Source organism: Erpetoichthys calabaricus, chromosome 1 (assembly GCF_900747795.2).
Source record: "Erpetoichthys calabaricus chromosome 1, fErpCal1.3, whole genome shotgun sequence".
Lineage (NCBI taxonomy): Eukaryota > Metazoa > Chordata > Cladistia > Polypteriformes > Polypteridae > Erpetoichthys > Erpetoichthys calabaricus.
In genome coordinates this window covers 299,192,592-299,214,107 of record NC_041394.2, presented here as the reverse complement: position 1 = coordinate 299,214,107, position 21,516 = coordinate 299,192,592, and the positions used below count along the sequence as shown (strand labels likewise).

The following is a 21,516-nucleotide window of genomic DNA, read 5'->3' as shown; positions in this document are numbered from 1 at the left end:
CCATGTACTTGACTGTGTTCTCAATAATCTTCTGAATCTCTGCACCAAAGGTGTCTTTGTCTGTGCCCTCACCTCTTCTAGCAGGTTGCTGACTTTTTGTGAGCTGAGTTCCACAGTAGCAAATGCTACCATCCTCGTTCGCTATGAACTTTGTGTCCAAGGTTTTCTGGTATTCTCCTGGTTTTGTTTTTTGGCTGATTAAGCGTGATGTGGTGCTCTCAACTAACTGATTTGTTCGTGTGATGTTTAGGTTATCATGCTGAAAATCAGTACAGCACTTGGATAAGATGGTACTGTAGTCCAACATGAAATGCAGGAAGCGAACAAATTTCTCAGTCTTCATCTCCTGCACCACCCCCTTAGCCTTGGCTGCATCCTCGGACTTGACATCACTTCCTCCTGCCATGTTCTCCATATGAACAACAGTGGGAGTGTAATTTTTTTCCACAGCCTTCAGACATCTCAGCCAGCTTGGAAGCCACCGTGTGCTCTTCAGGCCACTGAAATGTGCCAGTTTCTCATTTAGCAGTTCACTTATTTCTGTCTGTTCTCTTTGCTTCTTTGGGGAATAGTAGTACATCTTAAAGATGGTTTTCAGTGTATCGTCAAATTTCACCAGGTACTCACAGCCTTTCACGCTATCCAGCACGGCTAGCTCTAATTTGTGTGCCACACAGTGGATTGTTATGATGTGGGGTATCCTCTGTTTCAGACTCCCAGCTACTCCTGTTTTCTCACCCATCATCACTGCAGCACCATCAAAATTTGCACACACTACTTTCTTTTTCTGTGTGTCTTCTCTGATACCCATGGTGTTCACTGCTTCATCAATAGCCTCTAAAATACAGGCAGCATTTGCACTCTGGACTGGCTGACATTTGATCATGTATGTGGATATGTCACCATTATCTCTCACATACCTGACATGAACCAACTCCTGTTCTATTATACCAGTGTCTGTACTGCCATCTGCAAGAATGGATAAGAACCTGCTTTCTTGAATTTCCTTTTCGATCTGGTCTCTTGAAGTTTGTGCTATTGCTCCAATAAACTCTCTGCAAGCATGGTCATTGAGGTAAGTGGAACCAAGATCTAGGCCATTTGCTTTTTGAAGTTTGCAAAGACTGCTAAATTTTGCCAATGGTAGTTCACTCTTTGCAACATAGTACGCTGTTCTAAACAGCTTTTTCAGGACTTCTTGTTGTGCTTGGTTTATTTTTAGTATGTTTTTTGCAATTGGTGTTTGTTCTGGGAAAGATGCTGCAGACTGAGCACCAATGCATTTCTTGTGATGCAGAGATTTCTCATAGGTTCTGATGGGGTCTTTCCTAAAATTACTGCTCCCAGTAACAAAGGCGCTTGTCGAGTCAGAAATCGAGGGAAACTCGCGACATACCCGGCAGAACATTATTTAGCTTGTCATATTCTAGCCACAGAAATTCTTTTGTCCATGAAACCAAAAAGCTGCGCTTTCTTTTTGCCTCATAGTCTGATTTGTCATAACTTTTCCGCTTTGTGGTAGGCTTTTCTTTGGCTGTCCCTTTTTCACCCTGACCTGTCTTATTTGGCTCAGCTGAACTAAAACACCTGCGTAAATCCATCTATTTTTACACACGCACACACATAATGGTCAGCGATTTTTTAAAATTCTCTGCGCAATCAACCTCTATCACATGTTTAAGCTTGCTGCGGGAGATTTCACTTGTCACGTTTGAATAGTAAGCTAATGAGTGATAAGACGATGTCAGAGGAATTGGTGCGCAATTAATCCGTCACTGACCAATCAGTACTGCCGCTCTCTATACACCGTTCGCGCGATCGCAAAGTGAAAGTAAAAAACAAGCGCGAATTCAAACGTGATTTCAATATTTCACATATTGACAGTGGCTCATTGATGCCCGAAAATGACATAATTACCCAGCTACATTTGCGAAAGAATGCAAAAGCATTGACATATATTTTCCTTCCTATGATAGCCCGACGGGCAGGGCTGATATGTCTTCCAGTCGGGCTACCAAAATCTATAATAGCCCCGGGACGTCGGGCTAGCGATTTTGCGAGCCCTGAATTTGGAAGCATGCCGAAGCAGAGTATATGCGGTGACGTACATTCATTGAACTCTGCAACCGGCTAAAGTTGTTTCTCAGTGCAATTTGCCAGCACGCCAGAGCAGAGTATATTTGGCGATGTATATTCATTGAATGTTGCAACCGGCTGTAGTCGTGTCTTAGTGTAATTTGCTGGCACGCAGGGGGCGAGTATATTCGGTGACGTACATTCATTGAACCCTGCAACAGGCTATATTTGCTTCACAGAGCAATTTGCCAGCATGCCGGAGCTGATCAGTCAGTGCCGTATATTCGTTGAGCAGCCAGCTCACGAGCACTGCCGGCCCCGGCAGAACTGCAGCACCACTGTCTCTGGAATTCAGCTGCATCACTAGACGAGCCTGCAATCATCAGCTTTTACCTCTGTGTGTTTGCGTGCAGCCAGTTCAAGCTCAGTTGGCTCAGTGATTTACTGAATTTCATCAATGGCTTCAGTTGCACCTTGAACATATAATAGATTATTGCAGTAGTTTTTTTTTTTTAAATACTTTTTACAGTTCATTTGCTATGTGTAAAATGATCAGTGCTGCAGTAATTGTGATGCTCTTTGCATGAAAAAAAAATGTGTTCCATTAAAAGTTCACATTTTCTTTGTGAATTGTGATGTTTACTTAAAGTGCAGCTAAAAAGTATTTGGCGTCCAGGGGTGCATTTACCCCCATGTATGTGTTGGTTTAAGGGTTAACTATTATTGTTGAAACCTTGATATACACATTATAGTACAAACCTCAACGTTAACACTAGTGCTGGGCGGTATACCGGTTCATACCGAAAACCGTTTTAAATTTTTTTTATGATATGGATTTTTCTTATACTGCAACACCGGTTTAAATTGCCTAAACGACGTTCGGAACGTGGTGCAGCGAGAAACTGTTCAAGTGGGGACCTTTTTCACTGCTACACTGCTAAACACAGATTTGTTGCACTAGGGCTCTTTTTCACTGCTACATCACCAAATAGTGGGCGGTAGCATAGGTATGCCGCGCGGTGAAAATGGACAGAGAGCATTCTGAAACTGAAGCTGACGATAAAGTTGAACATGATGAACAGAAGAACTTTTGCCGAAAAAAAAGGAGTCGCGTCCGTCGCCTAGAGATACTTTAGTTTTAAAAGGTCAGATGTGTAAATACTGTTTCTATACTACTGGATAATACTGCAAGCCAAGTTGTACTTGTTTTATTTGTTTTCAATACAGTGTAATGTACCTGGGTACTGTGTAATAGTGTGACGACATGTTGACTTTATTTTCGACATTTCCACTTTAATCTTGACGCTTATGACGAGAATAAAGTCGACATGTTGACTTTATTCTCGACATTTCTACTTTATTCTCGCCGTTTATGTCAAGATTAAAGTCGACATGTTGACTTTATTCTCGTAATTTGTCATTAAAGTAGAACATCGTAAACTAAACTTCATCGTAAAATGAATATTTAATTTACTAGATTTTCTCAAACCCCGTCATAAGTTATATAGCACATTAAATGCTTTGTGTTAAGTGATTCTTAAACTGACTTCTTCTTGCACTAAGAGGAGGCGCCGGCAGCAATTGCCGCACAGAATACATTCACTTCATGATCTTCCTGCTCTCGGAACATTTAGAATGCTAAAATAAATACTTAATATAATTTTCATGGTGAAATGCATTAAAGCATGCATTAATCATATGGGGGCACGGCGGTGTGCCTGCCTTGCATTTGCATGTTTTTCTGGTGGGTTTACTCGGCGTGCTTCAGTTTCCTTTCAAAGTCATGTAGGATGTGGGGTTTTGTTGTGCTATATTGACCCTGCTAGTGTATGTTTTGCTTGTATTCATCCTGAGATGTGCTGGCGACTCGTTCAGAGATGGGTGCAACTCTGAATGGATGGCATAATTAAACATGTATAACGAAGATATTTTGAAAGTTCTGAACACTCCGTGGGCTAAGTTTATAACTAGTTTTAATTTCACAAAGACGTTTATCGTGTGGTGATTGGTTATGTGGTGAAAGAAAAAGGAAGGATAGGAACTGGGGTTTTGGTACGTCAGATAGAGACAGCATGCATGCAATAAAGATAGCGCGCGCAGAAGAACATGCATTGAATTCTGTGTTCGTGTCTCCGACCAGCAGATCACAAACCCAACATTTACACAATATTTAAGTTAAACCTGTGCGATAGCTATTCATACATCCAGTTTTTTGGAGCCTCGTCACACCTGCCATAAAGTTCTCTACACTGAACATACACCTGGGGACCCCTTACTGCGAGGGAGCAGCACTACCGCCTCACTACCATGCATGTGTAATACCTGCTTTAATGCATTTCATCATGAAAATGATATCAAGTATTTATCTTAGCATTCTAAATTTTCAGAAAGCAGGAATTTCATGAAGTGAATGGATTCTGTATGGTGATCGCTGTCTTCTCTTAGTGAGGAGGAAGTCAGTTTAAGAAGCGTAGTGATTAGCCACTGGGTCGGGGAACGTAACACAAAGCATTTAATGTGCTGCATTAATTTATGACGGGGTAAATTAAGTAATTGATTAAACATTGATTTTAGGAGGAAGTTTAGTTTACGACATTCTACTTTAATTATCAAGTAAACTATGAGAATAAAGTGGAAATGTTGAGTTTGTTCTCGACATATAGTTTGTTTTTTTCTTCCCAGTATAGCTTAGCTTGAAGCAAGGTCCATATTAATGCAATTTGCCTAAATGATGGTTCAGTTGGTAAAGATGTCATCACCAAGTTGCACTTGTTTTATTTTATTTTAATTTGGTGAATACTGTGTAATGCACCTGGGCTTGAAGTCTTGAAGTAATAGTGCAACTATCAGTAATAATACTACTATTTATTTTATTGTTATTATTTATTAGTTTAAATATTATGCAATTTAATGATGATAAAGTTGTTTAAAAAGTCACTTTAACGTGTCATTGGACAGAGATTGTTAACATTAACAGAAAGTGTAGTTGGTTTACAAAAAATATTTACTATTTATTCCTTTTCTAAGACATATTCGGTGCAATACAATTTTTGACAAGCACTTCTGGATATTTTACTAAGTCTAAATGCCTCTTTGTATGGTTGAAAATATGTTGTCAAAGTTATAGTTTGTTTTTGCAAAATTTGTTCAATAAAAAGGTTCTATATTTTGACTGCATCTGTCATGCAATGTGATACCTTCTCCATTAGTGCCACCCCCTTGAAAACTATCACTTTATGGGGCAATGCAAAACTGTATTAATACTTGTGTGCACATTAAAATGTTTTTTTTGTACAATGTACAATACTCTTGACAGTGGAATAGGTTATTCTTAGCCAGTAATTGCAGTGGAAAATGTGGTTAACATCCACTCATGCATGGGGAAAAAAATACCGTCGAATACCGTGAAACCGGGATAATTTAGAAAAATACCGTGATATAGAATTTTGGTCATACCGCCCACCCCTAGTTAACACGTGACACTAACTTTACTCACTAAAACTTACCTCAAGAGATGGCAGCATCACAGCACCAGGATACTTGTGTTTCAGATGCTCATGCATCGTGGTGGTGCTGCCGTGAAAAGAAAGCTCTGCTTTGCATAATCTGCATTCAACTGTTTTTTCTTTTTTGGTGAAGTGCTCCCACACCTTTTCTGTCCATCCATCCATCCATTTTCCAACCTGCTGAATCCGAACACAGGGTCACGGGGGTCTACTGGAGCCAATCCCAGCCAACACGGCACAAGGCAGGAACCAATCCTGGGCAGGGTGCCAACCCACCACAGGACACACACAAACACACCCACACACCAAGCACACACTAGGGCCAAATTAGAATCGCCAATCCACCTAACCTGCATGTCTTTGGACTGTGGGAGGAAACCGGAGCGCCCGGAGGAAACCCACGCAGATACGGGGAGAACATGCAAACTCCACGCAGGGAGGACCCGGGAAGCGAACCCAGGTCCCCAGGTCTCCCAACTGTGAGGCAGCAGCGCTACCCACTGCGCCACCGTGCCGCCCACACTCTTTCTGTTTCTGTCTCAATTTTTTTTCCATCTCCTTGCCCCTCCTCTATCTGACTCACCATTTCAACCATGTTTATTTTCCTCTCCTTAGACGTTCTTCTTTCTTGGTTGGTTTGCAGTCTTGACAAACAATAACAAATGATACTGCCCCCAGACGTTCATGTAGTGCATTGCAGTTACAAAAACCAATGTGGTTCTTTGTGACTGGAGCCTCTATTGAATGTTCTGTTTATGACGCGTTGATGATTTTTTGTAGTCGACATTGTTGATGATGTGGACTAATCGTTGCAACCCTAATTTCCACAGTGACATCACTTTCTGGAGCCTATGGGGCATACTGAACAGGTGACGGGATACAAAGTTGATCAGCACAGTCCTTGGAGTCAGTCCTGATGATCTTACCTGGTCGTGTAGGTTCCTCAGTTCACTCCTTACTTGGTCTTCAGTTATGGACAGCCCATAATAATGGTCAGTGGTGGACTTGTCACTGGCCATTCTACTTGATGTAGTAGAAGTTGTTGTAGTAGAGATGGTGTGGGGAGACTGTTCATTGGAAAAAGTTGACAGTGGGAGAGAAAATCCATTAAAAATTGGTTCAGGGCATAAGCTTTGTCCACATTCCCTTCTTAGCACCTGAGCCTTGGATAAAGATGCCTAAGAAAAGTAAATAAGAATTTAGTGACAACTGATCAGTATTAGTGGTGCAACTGTTAAAATAATTTTAAAAATATTTATTTGTAGAAGAAGATGATTGGCAGTTCTTATTTTGACAAGCTGATCATTACAGAGGTGATATCAACTTTCTCATGTTTTGAAAATTTCTTTAGGTTCATTTCTACCTATTTCATTATTAAGCAGATGTGTTTTTTTTTCTGTGTTGAATCATTGTAAAATATTCCTATTTTGAGAAGTCATTATAAATTAAACTAGAAACAAACCTTGTCACAGTTTTTTCTTGGTTTCCCTGGATGGTAGAAATAAAAGTGTAACTGACGTGCTGATTATGTTCTATTGACACAGGATTCATTAGCTTTCTTGACATTTAGCTGATAATGTGAATAATACACTCACCATGTAGTGTTTGCAATGTTGATTTTTATCTTGCTTAGTTTTAAATGCCTATGGTCATGATATCTCTTTTGTGAAGGATGATGACTAATTTGTGCATTATTCATAATTTTCTTAGTATGTTGATTTGCATTTTATTTTTCTGTTTTACTGTCTTGTGTAATTTCTTCATGACTGAAATGAAGAGCAAAGGTAAAGGCGAAGAGATACCTCCAACTATTGGCCATTTTATAAAACATGCAGAGACATTAAACATCCTTTTAGCACAGATGTTATTAATTTGAAGTACTATGAAAACTTATGGCAAAAATTAGTGGAGTTGTTTGTATGTATTTTGTGTCTTGTGAAGATGTATACCAATGCAACAATCATGTAATTTAAAGGCTAATTTTACTTTTCCAATTCTAGTTTTTTTTTCTCTTTGGGCTAGAATTGCATGTGTTTGTGGATGTGTGTGTAATTTATGCACAATTCTTCACATTTATGTCTGTCCAAATCTCTGCAGTAATATGAACCAGGGCTATAGAGTATAATTGAATTTACTGGGGTGCTGCAGATTCCCTGCAGTATGCAGATGTTGAAATAACACAAGGTAACAATAAAGTGTGAACATAGCCTTAATGATTCTGTGGATCATGCAGTCCAGTCTAACATCATCTTGTAACATTATGAATACAACTCATTTTATGTGACAGTGCTGCTGTACAGAGTGACATGCCATTTTTGATATTGTTTTCTGACACCAGTCTTAGGTAAACACACATCGCTTTTATAATTATACTCATCCTTGGTTTTTGGTATAGGTGGCTTTTATTAATTTACATAATTTGTGTATTAGCAACATTGTATTGCTAAACAAAAACTCGTTTCGTTTTCTTATGGCATCTAGAATTCCTGATATCACTGCTGAGTAGGGCTCTGCAGTATTGTAAGAGTTCACATTGTCATTTCAGAATGTCAGTGATATACAATACCATTGCCTTGGAGGGATGTTTGTGGATTATGAATAATCAGCTGCACTTACCCATGTATCATGGACATTGTTTACACTGGGCATTGAGCAAAATGGTTTGTGGATGTTTTGGCTTGGGACACTGTAGTTTTGTTGTCTTACAAATTGCTGCAACTCAGCACATGTAATGCTATTTGGTAATGTTATTGTGATGATCATTCATTCTTTGAAGTTCATTTAAAATTACTACAAATTTATGAATCCATGTTGGTGCAAACTCTTAAGTATTCCTCATCAAAAAATTACCACTTCAAATCTGGCCTGTAGTCACTTAAATGCAAAGTACAATACTTAATAATTTGTAACGTCTAGGCATTTTCTTGGGTTTTAATAGTTTTGTGGGGGCTGGGAAACAATGATTTTTATACATATAATTGGTGGCTTCTTTAAGGATTTACTCAAATGTTTTTGCAATGAAATAATTGATTTACTTTTTGAATTTTAAATACAGTGGAACCTCGGTTTGCGAGTAACTTGGTTTACTAGTGTTTTGCAAGACGAGCAAAAATTTTTAATAAATTTTGACTTGATAAACGAGCGAGGTCTTGCAGTACGAGTAGTATGTATACTCATCGTCTGCTGAACTTCATGTGATCACAACTGAGCTGATGGTGGTTCTCTCTCTCGCTGCGGGATTTTGGGCAATCGTCTCCTATTCTCCGTCTGAGTTGGCGTGCCTCACTCATAGTAAACATCCGTACGAGGGTATAATATTTACTACAGCATTAGCATTGCGAGTGTGTGTGCGCGCGTGTGTGTGCTGTGACGTGCGAGTCCCCGTCTTGCACACTAAAAGACAAAGCTGAGTCTCAGTACTTTAGCAACACCAGCTTTATTCAGCTTCAAACAGACACAGCAGTCAGGCAGGCCCCTGCACATTTATAATGTTCCTTGTTCCTTGTATCACCCATCAACGGCAGGCGCTTATAGCATGTCCGCGATCTTTTCGGATTCGCTTTTAAGGCGAACTGCTACAGTGCTGGGAGACTGTGATTGCTTTGGGACGCTCTTCCGCGTGTCGTCCCGTTGGGTGGAATCCCACAAGAGTTTAGAAACTCACTCACACCAGCCATGATTCTTTTCAAAGGTAAAGTGCAGGTTAATTTGTTTTATGTATTTTTACTTTACTTTTTGTATTAATCATTTTTATATGAATAGTTTTGGGTTGTGGAACAAATCATCTGAGTTTCCATTATTTCTTATGGGGAAATTCACTTTGATATACGAGTGCTTTGGACTACGAGCACGTTTCCGGAACGAATTATGCTCGCAAATCGAGGTTCCACTGTACTAGGAACAGTATGTGTTGAATCTCAAAACTGTTAAATATGTCTGTTAAAATGTCTGCAATTTTTTTTGTGTATTTAAATTCCTTTTTGCTTTCTTACTGTAGTTTGCATGTTCCTTGAATAGTTTCTTCTTGATTTGGTTTTCAGAGAACCCAGAGTATTTTTTTTCAATATTGTTCATCTGCATTTTTGATACTTAAATTTTAAGTTATTAGTTTCGTGTGTTAATAAAACTATGTACTGATTACATTTGCATTCTGCTATTAAATGCCTTTCTTTAAGAGAGCTTACATTTCTTACAAATTCAAGACCTTTCATAGCAGCACAAGTGGCTACAGTTGTACCCTTTCACATTCATGCAAACTGCTGCCTAGTTTCAAGAGAAAATAGTCATTTTCAGTGTCTCTCTTTTGTGTCCGTAAAAAAAAAAAAAAAAAAAAAAAAGGCAGACCTGCTAGTAATGATGCTAAAATCCTCTTGTTCTATACTATGCAGTTTTAGTTGAGCACTTAATTATTAAAACAAGTCAGAGCTGTTTAATAGTGGTTAATTTTCTGGTTTGGTTTTCCTTGTCAGCATTTCTTATAACATATAGTTCAATAGATTATCTCTCTCTTCTGGGGTTTAAAGTCAAACATTGTTAAGTGTCTGGTTTATTTTGTCATACATATTTAATTTATTATCTATTTTTCAGACCACTTTTATGTAGTTTTTCCATATGGTATGTTAATGTGTGTATTTTGCTAGTTCTGCTGGTTCATAAAAGTTAAACCTGCAGTGAAATACTGTTTAACCTCTTCACTTTTAGTGTTATTTTCTTCAGCAGTCAGAGAACAGAAGTACACTGAGAACTTTTATATTTCTAACAATTTTTTGTGGACTGTTACACCTTTGGGAAAGAGCAGGTTATTGGTTTTTATAAAATGGGTTTTGATATTGAATGGATTTACTAAGGAAGAGCAGTTTTGCTAAAGCAAAACTTTTGCTACAAGCAACAGATATAAAATTGTCTAATAAATAATAACACATTAATAAGTGTATATGCCAAAAATTGTGATCTTCTACTTAAAGTATAATATATTTTAGTTCTCTTGTATAATTTTAATATGGCAGATTTTGTTCCTTTACATTTATCCTGCTAAGTATCAATTCTGCAGATGTATGACTAGTTTTTAACATGCATGTGTATCTGAAGAAAGAAAATGTTATAATTATACTTTGTTTCATACTTGTCAAGTACTGGATAGTGCTGGAGTCAAAAGATATTTTGTACATTTTTATTGCATCTATAATTGGGTTAAAGTCTACATAATGTTTTATATAAATCAGGCTAGCTCCCCTGTCTTTCAGAGTATGTTAAAGCACACTTTGACTCAGGCATGCTATTCTTAGAAGCAGCTGTGCCGTATGTGTATGACATTGTACTGAATTTTAGTCCAGTCTTTACTCTGCAGTCTGATGAAATGTCATCCAAGGAAAAAGACTGTTTGCACCTGGTAAGAGATGACAAAACTCTCTCTTTACACAGCCTTATATTAAATCTAGTCTGTGGACTTAAACATACTAGCAGAATACACAAACAAACCCAGATAAGAGATTGGAGACTGTCTCTCTCATTTTTTTCCATATATGGCACAATAAACTGTCCAAATTTGGTCAAGTATTTTGACCAGCCCGTCATGTGCCCAGAACGTGTGGCATGTGTAGTCTTTCAGCTCTGCATGGCTACGGTATTTGTGGATTTAAATGGGGGTGGAATGATTACTCTTTTTAAGGGCTTGTGGCTTGAAGAATTGTGTTAAGGACCTTTTTATATATCAGAGTAAATTGTACTATATGGCTGCTTGCAGATCAGCTTTTACTTGGTCTATGTTCTGAGGCATGTAATCAACCAAAAGTACATAAGCTCACTGTTACTCATATTTATAATATGTAGGTTTACCAGTTTCCTTGATTATTTAAGTAAAATTCTAGGTAGTAATTATTACTGCTTTCCTGATAACCGGCAGGCAGTGAGACGAGGTAGTTAAGGCTTTAGACTTTAAACCCTGAGATTGTGGGTTCAGATCCTACTACTGACACTGTCTGACCATGAGCAAGTCACTCACCTGCTTGAGCTCCATCTGCAAAATCAGATGATCTTGGATAAATGTAGTGTTTTTTTTTTTTTCCTTTCTGTTGCAGTTACTTTATGATGCAACTTAAATAAAATAATGAGAGATGAGCACTCATTTTTAGTTTAGCACAGTGGTAGTCGCGCTAGGAGAGTGGTTTTAAATTACATTTCACTACATACCCTTCTTATCCTATTAAGACAGCTGAAAAGGTGTTTTGTTTGTAATACTGAATGTGCCATTGTAAAGTCATTAATGTTCATAATTTTATGTATACTAGGGGGCTCCGCCACCTGCTCGCTTTGCTTGCCCATTCCCGGGTTTGCTGTACCGGATATACAATTTAAACAGATTGTTATTTTCATGGGAATTGTTACATATGCATTATTTACACTTTTACTTACACTTTTACTTTTTTAAAAACAATACTGTTCTTTATTTCTGGTTCCGGGCATTGTTAAATGTCTTTCTCACAGGACACATAATGCTGCTTGCGTTGTGAAGGGGGGGGGCGGCTGAACGAGAAGCGATTGAATCATCTGCTGGCTTGCTGCTGCTGGCGAGCTGCGTGTTCTACTTGTTGCTTGTCGTTGTTTTAAGAGCTGGGAGCACATGAAGTGTGTCTGCCAAAAGCATTCGAACAACTGCTAGGTTAGATGTCCATGAACTTGTTTTAAATGTTGTCTCACTGCCTTGTCTCGCGTGACGTTAAAGTATCTCTTGCGGGATGTCAAATTGTCTTCTGAGGAGATCCAAGAAGATCATGTCTTGTCTCCCAAGATTTTTTTTATAATAGAGAGAAAGGATGTTTATTCAAAAGTGGCAATTTTATTGTTTTACCTGGAGTTGTCAGACAAATGTATTTTGTATGATTACTTTGAAGTGTTTGACACCATTTTGCTTGACTTCTCGTTATATCCATAATGGGTAACACGGTACAACACCATAGTACTATTTTGAAGTGTTTTGAAATCAGCATTGGGCATTTCCACACTTATTTGATGACGTCTGACCTTTAGCTGTATTCCTTTTATGAATGGTGCCCACATAGTGGCTCAATGATATTTTGTACAGAGCTTGACTGAGCTGCGTGGTTCACACCATGATTATGTACTTAAGTGTGAGCAAACGTCCACAGTTTGCTCCAGTGTTGTTAGGCTGATTGTCCTGGACAGTTTGAGAAGGTCAAGAAAAGAGGAGCAACTTTGACTAGAGGTCCTATCCTTCTAGATGCAAAGACAACACTGGGCAGTTAGGAACATAAGTGAATGGTTTATCAACTACAAAGAAACCAAGAGAGATCAATTGGCAGTTCTACAAATCTACAACAAGAATTTGTATAGCACATTTTCATACAAATGATGTAGCTCAAAGTGCTTTACAAGATGAAGAAAGAAAAGTTCATGAAAAATAAAATTAAGATTAGGAAATAGTAAATAAAAAAGGTCTAATGGCCGAGAGGACAGAAAAAAAAACAAAACTCCAGAGGGCTGGACGAAAAAAACAAAATCGGAAGGGGTTCTAAGGCCATGAGACCACCCAGCCCCGTCCTATAAGTGATCTAAATCAGTCCTCATGGTTTTCAGGGTTCACATAAATACTGAATATTAATCTATTTATATTATTAATAGCTTTTAGTAGTAATTAGAGTACTTTGAGCCTTTCATTATTTCAAGAAAATATAATTTATATTAAGCAATGTCAGTGTGTGTGGGTGTGTATATTTACCAATACAAGTGTATTTCTATCCATCCAGCATTAACATTTCTGATGCTTTGTCTGCTGGAATGTATTTTATAATGCATACAGTAATAAAATGCACTGTTTTCATTCCAACTGAGGGTGCATTACAAAAATAAGTACTTAAAAACAAATATGCTTGGACATAAATTCTGTATAATGGAGGCAACATGAAAAGTTAAATATGACCAATACAGGAAATAAGAATGACAGAGGAAGTCAATTAAACATTCTGGTGATGTGCCTTCACTAATGTAGGAAAATGAGTACAAGAATAAATCAGATAAATAAATAAAAAAAAAAACATTAACAATTATAAAAGGGACACTCCCAAGATGCAAGTGTGAGACCACCATGGTCATACCATCCAGCTACCTCTCTTTGTATGGCATTCAGTAGTCTCCAATGGAATTAGCACTTCTTCAATCAGCCTTTTTTCATTTCTTGTTATTTTTTCCTATTTAGAATTGAATGTGTTAGGATATAGTATTGGTTATATATGGTACCTTTTGGAATTAAAAATGCAATGCATTAGTCCATGCAATAAATGCCTTGAAATGATGAGTGAGTGTGTAGTGATTGAGGTCGTAGGGAATTGTGGACTTCAGTTACAGTCTGTTGAATTCATTTCAATTAGATTAACACTTCAGCAGATAGATTTATGCGCTAGACCAGTTGAGCCCATCTACTGTGTATGTACATGTATAATATGTATGTGTGTGTGTGTGTGTGTGTGTATGTATATATATATATATAATATATATATATATATATATATATATATATATATATATAAAATTAATTCATTGCATTCGTAGTCTGAGTCTCGACAACCTGAATTGTGTGGATGGTTACCTACCAAGTTATGCTTGTGGTTGGAAATGAACCACACGCTGTGGCGCAGCGTAAAGGGGCTTTGTCTCTGATGCTGACGTCTGGGGTTCAATTCCCCGAGTGGGGAGCAGTAGAGTGTGTATGCCTGATGAGCCCAAATGAGGGCGAAACACGTGTCGCATACTCTTTACTTTATTTGACAGTAAACTATGCAATATATATAAAATAATTACTTATTGCTGCATTAACAAATTACAGTTTCACAAGCTGAAATATAAGCTAACACTCAGACATGCTGCCAAAAAACTACTTCAGGGGTGCGGAAATCCAACACCCGACTCGTCCGACACGGGTAAATTGACTGTCGGACAAGCGTGTTTTTCTGCTTTCAGTTGTCCGCGGACAAGTGCAAGAGACAAGAGAAAAAAGAATTATATGTGCTGTGCAGGGCACATCTTTACCACTACTTTCAAATTTTAAACATTAGGGTACGTACTTCGTGCTGAAACCGTCTACTTAGGCATGTTCTTCATGTCTCAAATTGGTCTTCAATATTGTTTACAAAATGACGGCTGATTTTTCAAAGGGGAAGCACTCTTACGGTCTTACATAAGTATTTTACCCTACTATTTACACGCTTGGAGATGCAGTCATTTTTTTCATGCTGACATTACGATGTAATCTGATGATTTTTCATTATAATCGATAACTCATATATTACCAGTAACGGCATACTGCACAATAACGTGCAGTGAATACGCTTGACTTGAGCATTCCTAGTTTTCATCCTCTTTCTCTGTCTCTGTTTAGTATTCATTTGCTCAGAGGTTGATGCGCTTGCTGCTTCCTGAGCAGCTCTTCTTTTCTCCACCCTAGCGGCTCACTGCTTCTCTTCTTTCATTGGCATCTTTTCGCCTTAAAACTGATTGTTAGTTTTTGTGTTGCAATTACTTAGTACGTTTTCTTTAATTTTTCACTTAAACTGGCACTTAAGTCTTCCATCTGCCACAAGAATGATTAGCAAAGGTGGTGGGGAATGAGAACGGCGCATATACGCATGCGCCGCCCTGCTGCGCGGTGCTGAGAGTTGATTCAACAATAAAATAAAATAAAAATGAAAAGAGTAATACAAATCATCACCCTGAAAGCGGATAGTAGAATGTCACGTAGTATATGTGTACCAAATGTTAGTGCAAATGTGACTTTACCGTATAATAAGGCTAGCTATATGTTTTATGATATATTCAACTTTGAATTTCTAAACTGCCTTAACTCTCCCAGAACCAATACCGAAAATTATATATGCATGTTCTTCTTAGTTCACTATACTACTGTACAAATACCAACATTCCAGTATTCTGTTAATGTTGGTCTTTAAGTGTTTCTTACATATGCACAAATGAAGCCAAAAGAATTCACAATGTAGAAAATATTGGGACTATCCACAATTGGTAAGAAATGTAATGCTTTGTGAGAAAAATTAATAAAATAACAGACCTGACTATTATAATCTGCTTTATTAATTTATATGCATACCCAGCAGTTATAGGACTCATTGGAGATATTGTATTTTTCAGGTGGCTAAAGAAAGGTTGGAAATTTTTCAAGAATAATTAGAAATGTTTCCTTTCAATAGGTAAATCTGGTGCAATCTATTTATTCTGTTCTGACATTGACATGCATCAGGACAATTGCATTCATCTTGTTTGGCTTTTTAACTGTTAGGGTATACCAAATAATTTGCTCGTTAATTTTTAGCAAATAGCCTGCTTAAATTTTGAAATTGCTGAGGAAACTACTTTTTACTTAGGATATTTAGCAAATACCTGCCTCTCTAGTTAATGAAACAAAGCTAGTTTAATGCCTGTTTGTTTTGTTTGTTTGTTTTCATAACTCTTAAAGCATTTCTAATTGTTATTCCATTCCCCATTTGTCAAAACACCCTATTTTGCATGCGATTCCCAAGGGTCTGGAAGTTTAAGCCTTGCTCTTGCAACAGTAAAATACATTCCACTGTGCACTAAATTTGTTACCTTCATTAAATTATTCTTTGTTTCATGTTTGGTAAAGGCCAGCATTTTAAATAGATACTTAGACTAGTGCTGGGCGGTATGACCAAAATTCTATATCATGGTATTTTTCAAAATTATACCGGTTTCACTGTATTGGACGGTATTTTTTTCCCATGCATGAGTGGATGTTAACCACATTTTCCTCTGCAATTACTGGCTAAGAATAACCTATTCCACTGTCATGAGAATTGTACATTGTACAAAAAAACATTTTAATGTGCACACAAGTATTAATACAGGTTTGCATGGCCCCATAAAGTGATAGTTTTCAAGGGGGTGGCACTAATAGAGAGAAGGAATCGTATAACATTACATGACAGATGCAGTCAAAATATAGAGCCTTTTTATTGAACAAAGTTTGCAAACAACTTAAACCAAAATTTTGACAACATATTTTCAACCATCCAAAGAGGCATTTAGACTTAGTAAAATATCCAGAGATGTTTATCAAAAGTTGTATTGCACTGAACATGTCTTAGCAAAGGAATAAATAGTAAATATTTTTTGTAAACCAACTACACTTTGTTGATGTTAACAATCTCTGTCCACTGACATGTTAAAGTGAATTTTTAAACAACTTTACCATCATTAAACTGCATAATATTTAAACTAATAAATAATAACAATAACATAAATAATAGTGCAACTTCCAGTAGTAATAAATACAGTACTATTACTTCCAAGATTTCAAGCCCAGGTGCATCACACAGTATTCACCAAATAAAAATAAAATTAAATAAAACAAGTGCAACTTGGTGATGACATCTTTACCAACTGAACCATCATTAAGGCAAACTGCATTAATATGGACCTTGCTTCAAGCTAAGGTATGTACATAAATAATAAAACTGAAACTTGCATTTATAATGCCATTTGTGGTATAGCCCTACTGAAGCGTATTATGGCCATGGTGAAGGAAAAAAAAATATGGACACAGTGGGGGGGAAAAAAAAACTATGTCGAGAATAAAGTCGACATGTTGACTTTATTCTCAACATTTCCACTTTAAACTCGATGTTTATGTTGAGATTAAAGTCAACATTTCCACTTTATTCTCATAGTTTATTTTGTCATTAAAGTAGAATGTCGTAAACTAAACTTCATCCTAAAATCAATGTTTAATTTACTAGATTTTCTCAAACCCTGTCATAAGTTAATGTAGCACATTAAATGCTTTGTGTTAAGTATTCCCCGACCCAGTTGTTAATCGCTATGTGCTCCTTAAACTGACTTCTTCTTGTACTAAGAGGAGGCGCAGGCAGCGATCGCCACACAGGATACATTCACTTCATGATATTCCTGCTCTCTGAAAATGTAGAATGCTAAGATAAATTTTCATGATGAAATGCATTAAAACAGGTATTAAACATGCACGGTAGTGCTGCTCCCTCGCAGTAAGGGGTCCCCAGGTGTACATTCAGTGTAGAGAACTTTATGGCAGGTGTGACGAGGCTCCAAAAAACTGGATGTATGAATGGGTATCGCACAGGTTTAACTTTGTGATCTGGTGGTCAGAGACACGAACACAAAATTCAATGGATTTTCCTCTGAGCAGGCTTTCTTTATTGCATTCGTGCGGTCTCTGTCTGACGTACCAAACCCCCAGTTCCTATGTTTCATTTTTCTTTCTCCACATAAGCAATCACCACACGATAAACGTCTTTGTGAAATTAAAACTAGTTATTAACTTAGACCGTAGAGTGTTCAGAACTTTAAAAAAGTTGCGTGCGTGTTTAGCGGTGCCGCAGTGAAAATGGACCCCCCCTTAAACAGTTTCCCACTGCGCCACGTTCCAAATGTTGTTTAGGCTATTTAAACCGGTGTTGCGGTATAAGAAAAATTCATATCATAACAAAAATAAACGGTTTTTAGTATGAACCGGTATACCACCCAGCACTAACTTAGACTATGTCACTTTTGCGTGTGTTTTTTGGCAATAGAGATTGCTTCTAAACATAGTTAAGTGGCTACAGTCTCTTAAAAATCTGAATGGGCAGCATATAAATATGTGCATCTGTCATTGTTTGTCAAAATTGAAAAATTGTTACAAGTAAAGCACCTTATATTTTACTTCTGTTCAGTTTGCATAACATTTATAATATGGTAGATGTACATTTTCAAAAGTTTTCAATGATAGGCAGTCGTTCAAAGTGTAAACTACTCTATGGCTGTGTAAACTGTAACCGGCTGTGTAGACTATAACCTGCTGTTCTAAACATGTGGAGCTGAAAGCTTCACTTGGGGTAAGGATTTGGTGTTTAGACTCTGGAGTATTAGACTCTATCTCTCAGTCAATTAATAAATACCCTATTAATAAAAAGATTGTCTAGGGCTGTTAAATTATACAAAAATCTGAATACTCATATTAAAAATAACTTAAATATTCAAATATATTCAGATTGAGGTTAACTGTTTTAAATGCTACTACATGTATGTTTGTACTTAATGTGCCATTATATATTTCATTATTACTAATGTTTATTGTTTGTGATGTGTATGGTTTGTTGTTTGTACTATTAAGTTTTTCTCCCTATTTTTCTTTGTTCCTAGCAGAACTGTGACAGGGCGGTGCTTCTCTGGACTGTAAGCATCCAGGAGCTTGTGTTGATTAGTTAACTTATCTTTTATAGAGTAATGTAAATTTGACTTAATGTGACCACATTAAAATTTCTGCATTCTTTTTACTTAATAAAAACTCATTGGTGGTGTTTGAGATAGGGATTTTTAAATGGTATCTTAGGGTGTACTCACACTGGCAATTTGTTCCATGCCTGAGCACTTTTGTCCACATGTATCCCCACAGAGTCTAGTTCGTTTGACTAGTATGATTGCTCCATGCCAGGCCAGTTGTACTATGCCCTCGCCTGCTGGAATAGGTGGGCCCGAGCACAAGTAAGTAACATTTGGGAACCGTGTGATCGCTAAACATGTTCGAGCACGGAAAACAGACATGACGTCAATGATGCAACAGTTCCCATTTCATTCAATATCATTAGAGTTAAAAAGTTTTTTATTCTCACATTACACATAAATATGAATTGTAGTTGACAAGAAAAGCTGCAAATTTCTTCCATAACTTCATTTGTCTCTGCAAAAAATCTTCTTGTATATGCAGCACGATTAGCAGCAAAATGCTGCACTGCACACTCAATAAATCTGTTAGAGGATAGAGCATTATCTGCCCAACATGACACCAAAACCACCAGAAAATAAGTAATCTTTTTGACATGCATGTTGTAATTCCATGTTCAGATCTTGTTTTGGTCTTATACGAAGTCGTGTGGTCACGACAAAAGTGTGCCCGGGCACAGAACATAAAGCACAGTGTGAGTGCAGGCCAGCGGGGGAGTAGGAAGTGGGGGGACAGTCGCACTTGGGCACGGTACGGAAGATATGTGCCTAGTGTGAGTACACCCTTAAGCGACTCATTTTGTTTGGTTTGCCATCTCACATAATGGAAAGTGGTTCTCCTCATTTATGGAACACCAACTTTGGTGTGCCGTATTTACTTTTTATAGGATTGATATATTTTTGTTCCCATAATAAAAACATAGTATTTATTTACTTCATTTTTTTCAAGCAGATTTATTCAGGTTTTAACCCTTGTTCACTTTTTCCTTTCTAATATTACCTTTTCCCTATCTGACTTGATATCTTCATAATGGCAGTAGCACATTTTCTGGAGCAAGCCTTTGGATTAGGTCTAGACCTGGGAAATAAGTTACTTTGAATCCAGAGTTTCACATAGCATTTTTGCGGCCTGTATAGTGAGAACAGCTTCTTTGTGAAGCAGAAGGAAGGTAGTTTACAACTTTCCACAACACTGTTTCTGTAAGTTGTAAAGCAAATTGACATAAAGTATCATTGAATAGACATTTTGCACATGATCTTGCTGACATAGGCTTGGACCTTGAATTACTTTGCTTTTGGAGAGTGCCCATGCTTTATTGTTGATGAGTGATATATCCAAGTTTTCTTTACCAGTTGAGAAAATTAAATGTTTTTTCTAGTGGGATTTCATTAACTGGATATTCTACTTTTAACATTGAATGCAGTGACGCTTCATTTCAGTGGACAGCATTCTTGGTATTCTGAGCAAATAGACCTTGCTTTTTTCTTTAGTAATAATGAAGTATTGATTTCGCTTACCTATAACTATGCCCTATAATGTGCCTCATGCACAGCCACTGCTGATTATTTCATCATTATTCAAAAAAGTTGGTAACATTTTCTTCTCTTATTGATGTTATAGCCTGACCAGATCTTGAGTTATCTTTGAAACATATTTTCCTAGTATGAAATGCTGTAGACCATTACTTGACTGTGGCATATGACAGTCCTCATACACAATGACTAGAAGAATGAACCTGTAAAGACATACTGCTCTGTTGCATTTGAAGTTCAGTTATAGCAAAGTTCTTGATTTTTACAGTTTTTGGCTTCTATGTGGACTTACAGCTTACAAAATCCAGCACTAAAGTACACCTAATTGGTTCTATCTCAAAATGTTTGATTACTCCTGTTTTTAATTGCACCCAGACAGAGAAAATTAAATTTATTTTCTGTGCAGGCAGTTTGACATAAGGTTTCAGGTAATAGAGAGTCAGCCACAATGCTATGGGTTCAGTCTTCTCCATCACCCCACCATGAACAAGTCAATTTAACCTGCATCTACTCTAGCAGTACATCATTTATATGAGCAGTTGGATTTTTATTTGTAACCTTTAGAGTGGTGGTATATTAAATAGAATGTTTGAAATGTTGAAGTAATTTTCTTTTGTTTTATTTGTAAATAGGCCTGCATTGATGATAATGTCGACATGGTGAGGTTTCTTATTGAACATGGAGCCAATATCAATCAGCCAGATAATGAAGGCTGGATACCATTGCATGCTGCTGCATCCTGCGGATACCTTGATATTGCAGAGTAAGTAAGAACAGTTGAAAATTGGGCCATAAAACCTCCGCCCATAATATTTATGTGTTGTGTTGCGTGCTTGGCTAGCAAAAATGGTCAAAAGTTGGAGCTTGTGATACATCCTTATAATAAACTTGGCTGCATTTAAACTGTATGTTTTTAAATATTTTTAATAGGAAATTTGACAGTTACTATGGTTATTTTAGAAAATGTTTTTAAGTTTATGTTCTGAATATGTTGGATTTATGTAATTTATATAATATATATATATATATATACACACACACACACACACACACACACACTGTATATATAAAATTCACTAAGTCCATGACAAGCAAGAGCCCCGCCCACCAACAATTC

At 37.2% G+C, this 21,516-nt stretch overlaps 1 protein-coding gene across 1 annotated transcript in view; it reads left to right on the top strand.

The window, feature by feature from the left end:
- Positions 1-21,516, top strand: part of ppp1r12a (protein phosphatase 1, regulatory subunit 12A) — a 355,094-nt gene that overhangs the window by 89,738 nt on the left and 243,840 nt on the right. Inside the window, 1 exon segment of the mRNA XM_051934734.1 lies at positions 21,032-21,162. Within this exon segment, the coding sequence (XP_051790694.1) occupies positions 21,032-21,162 (131 nt within the window).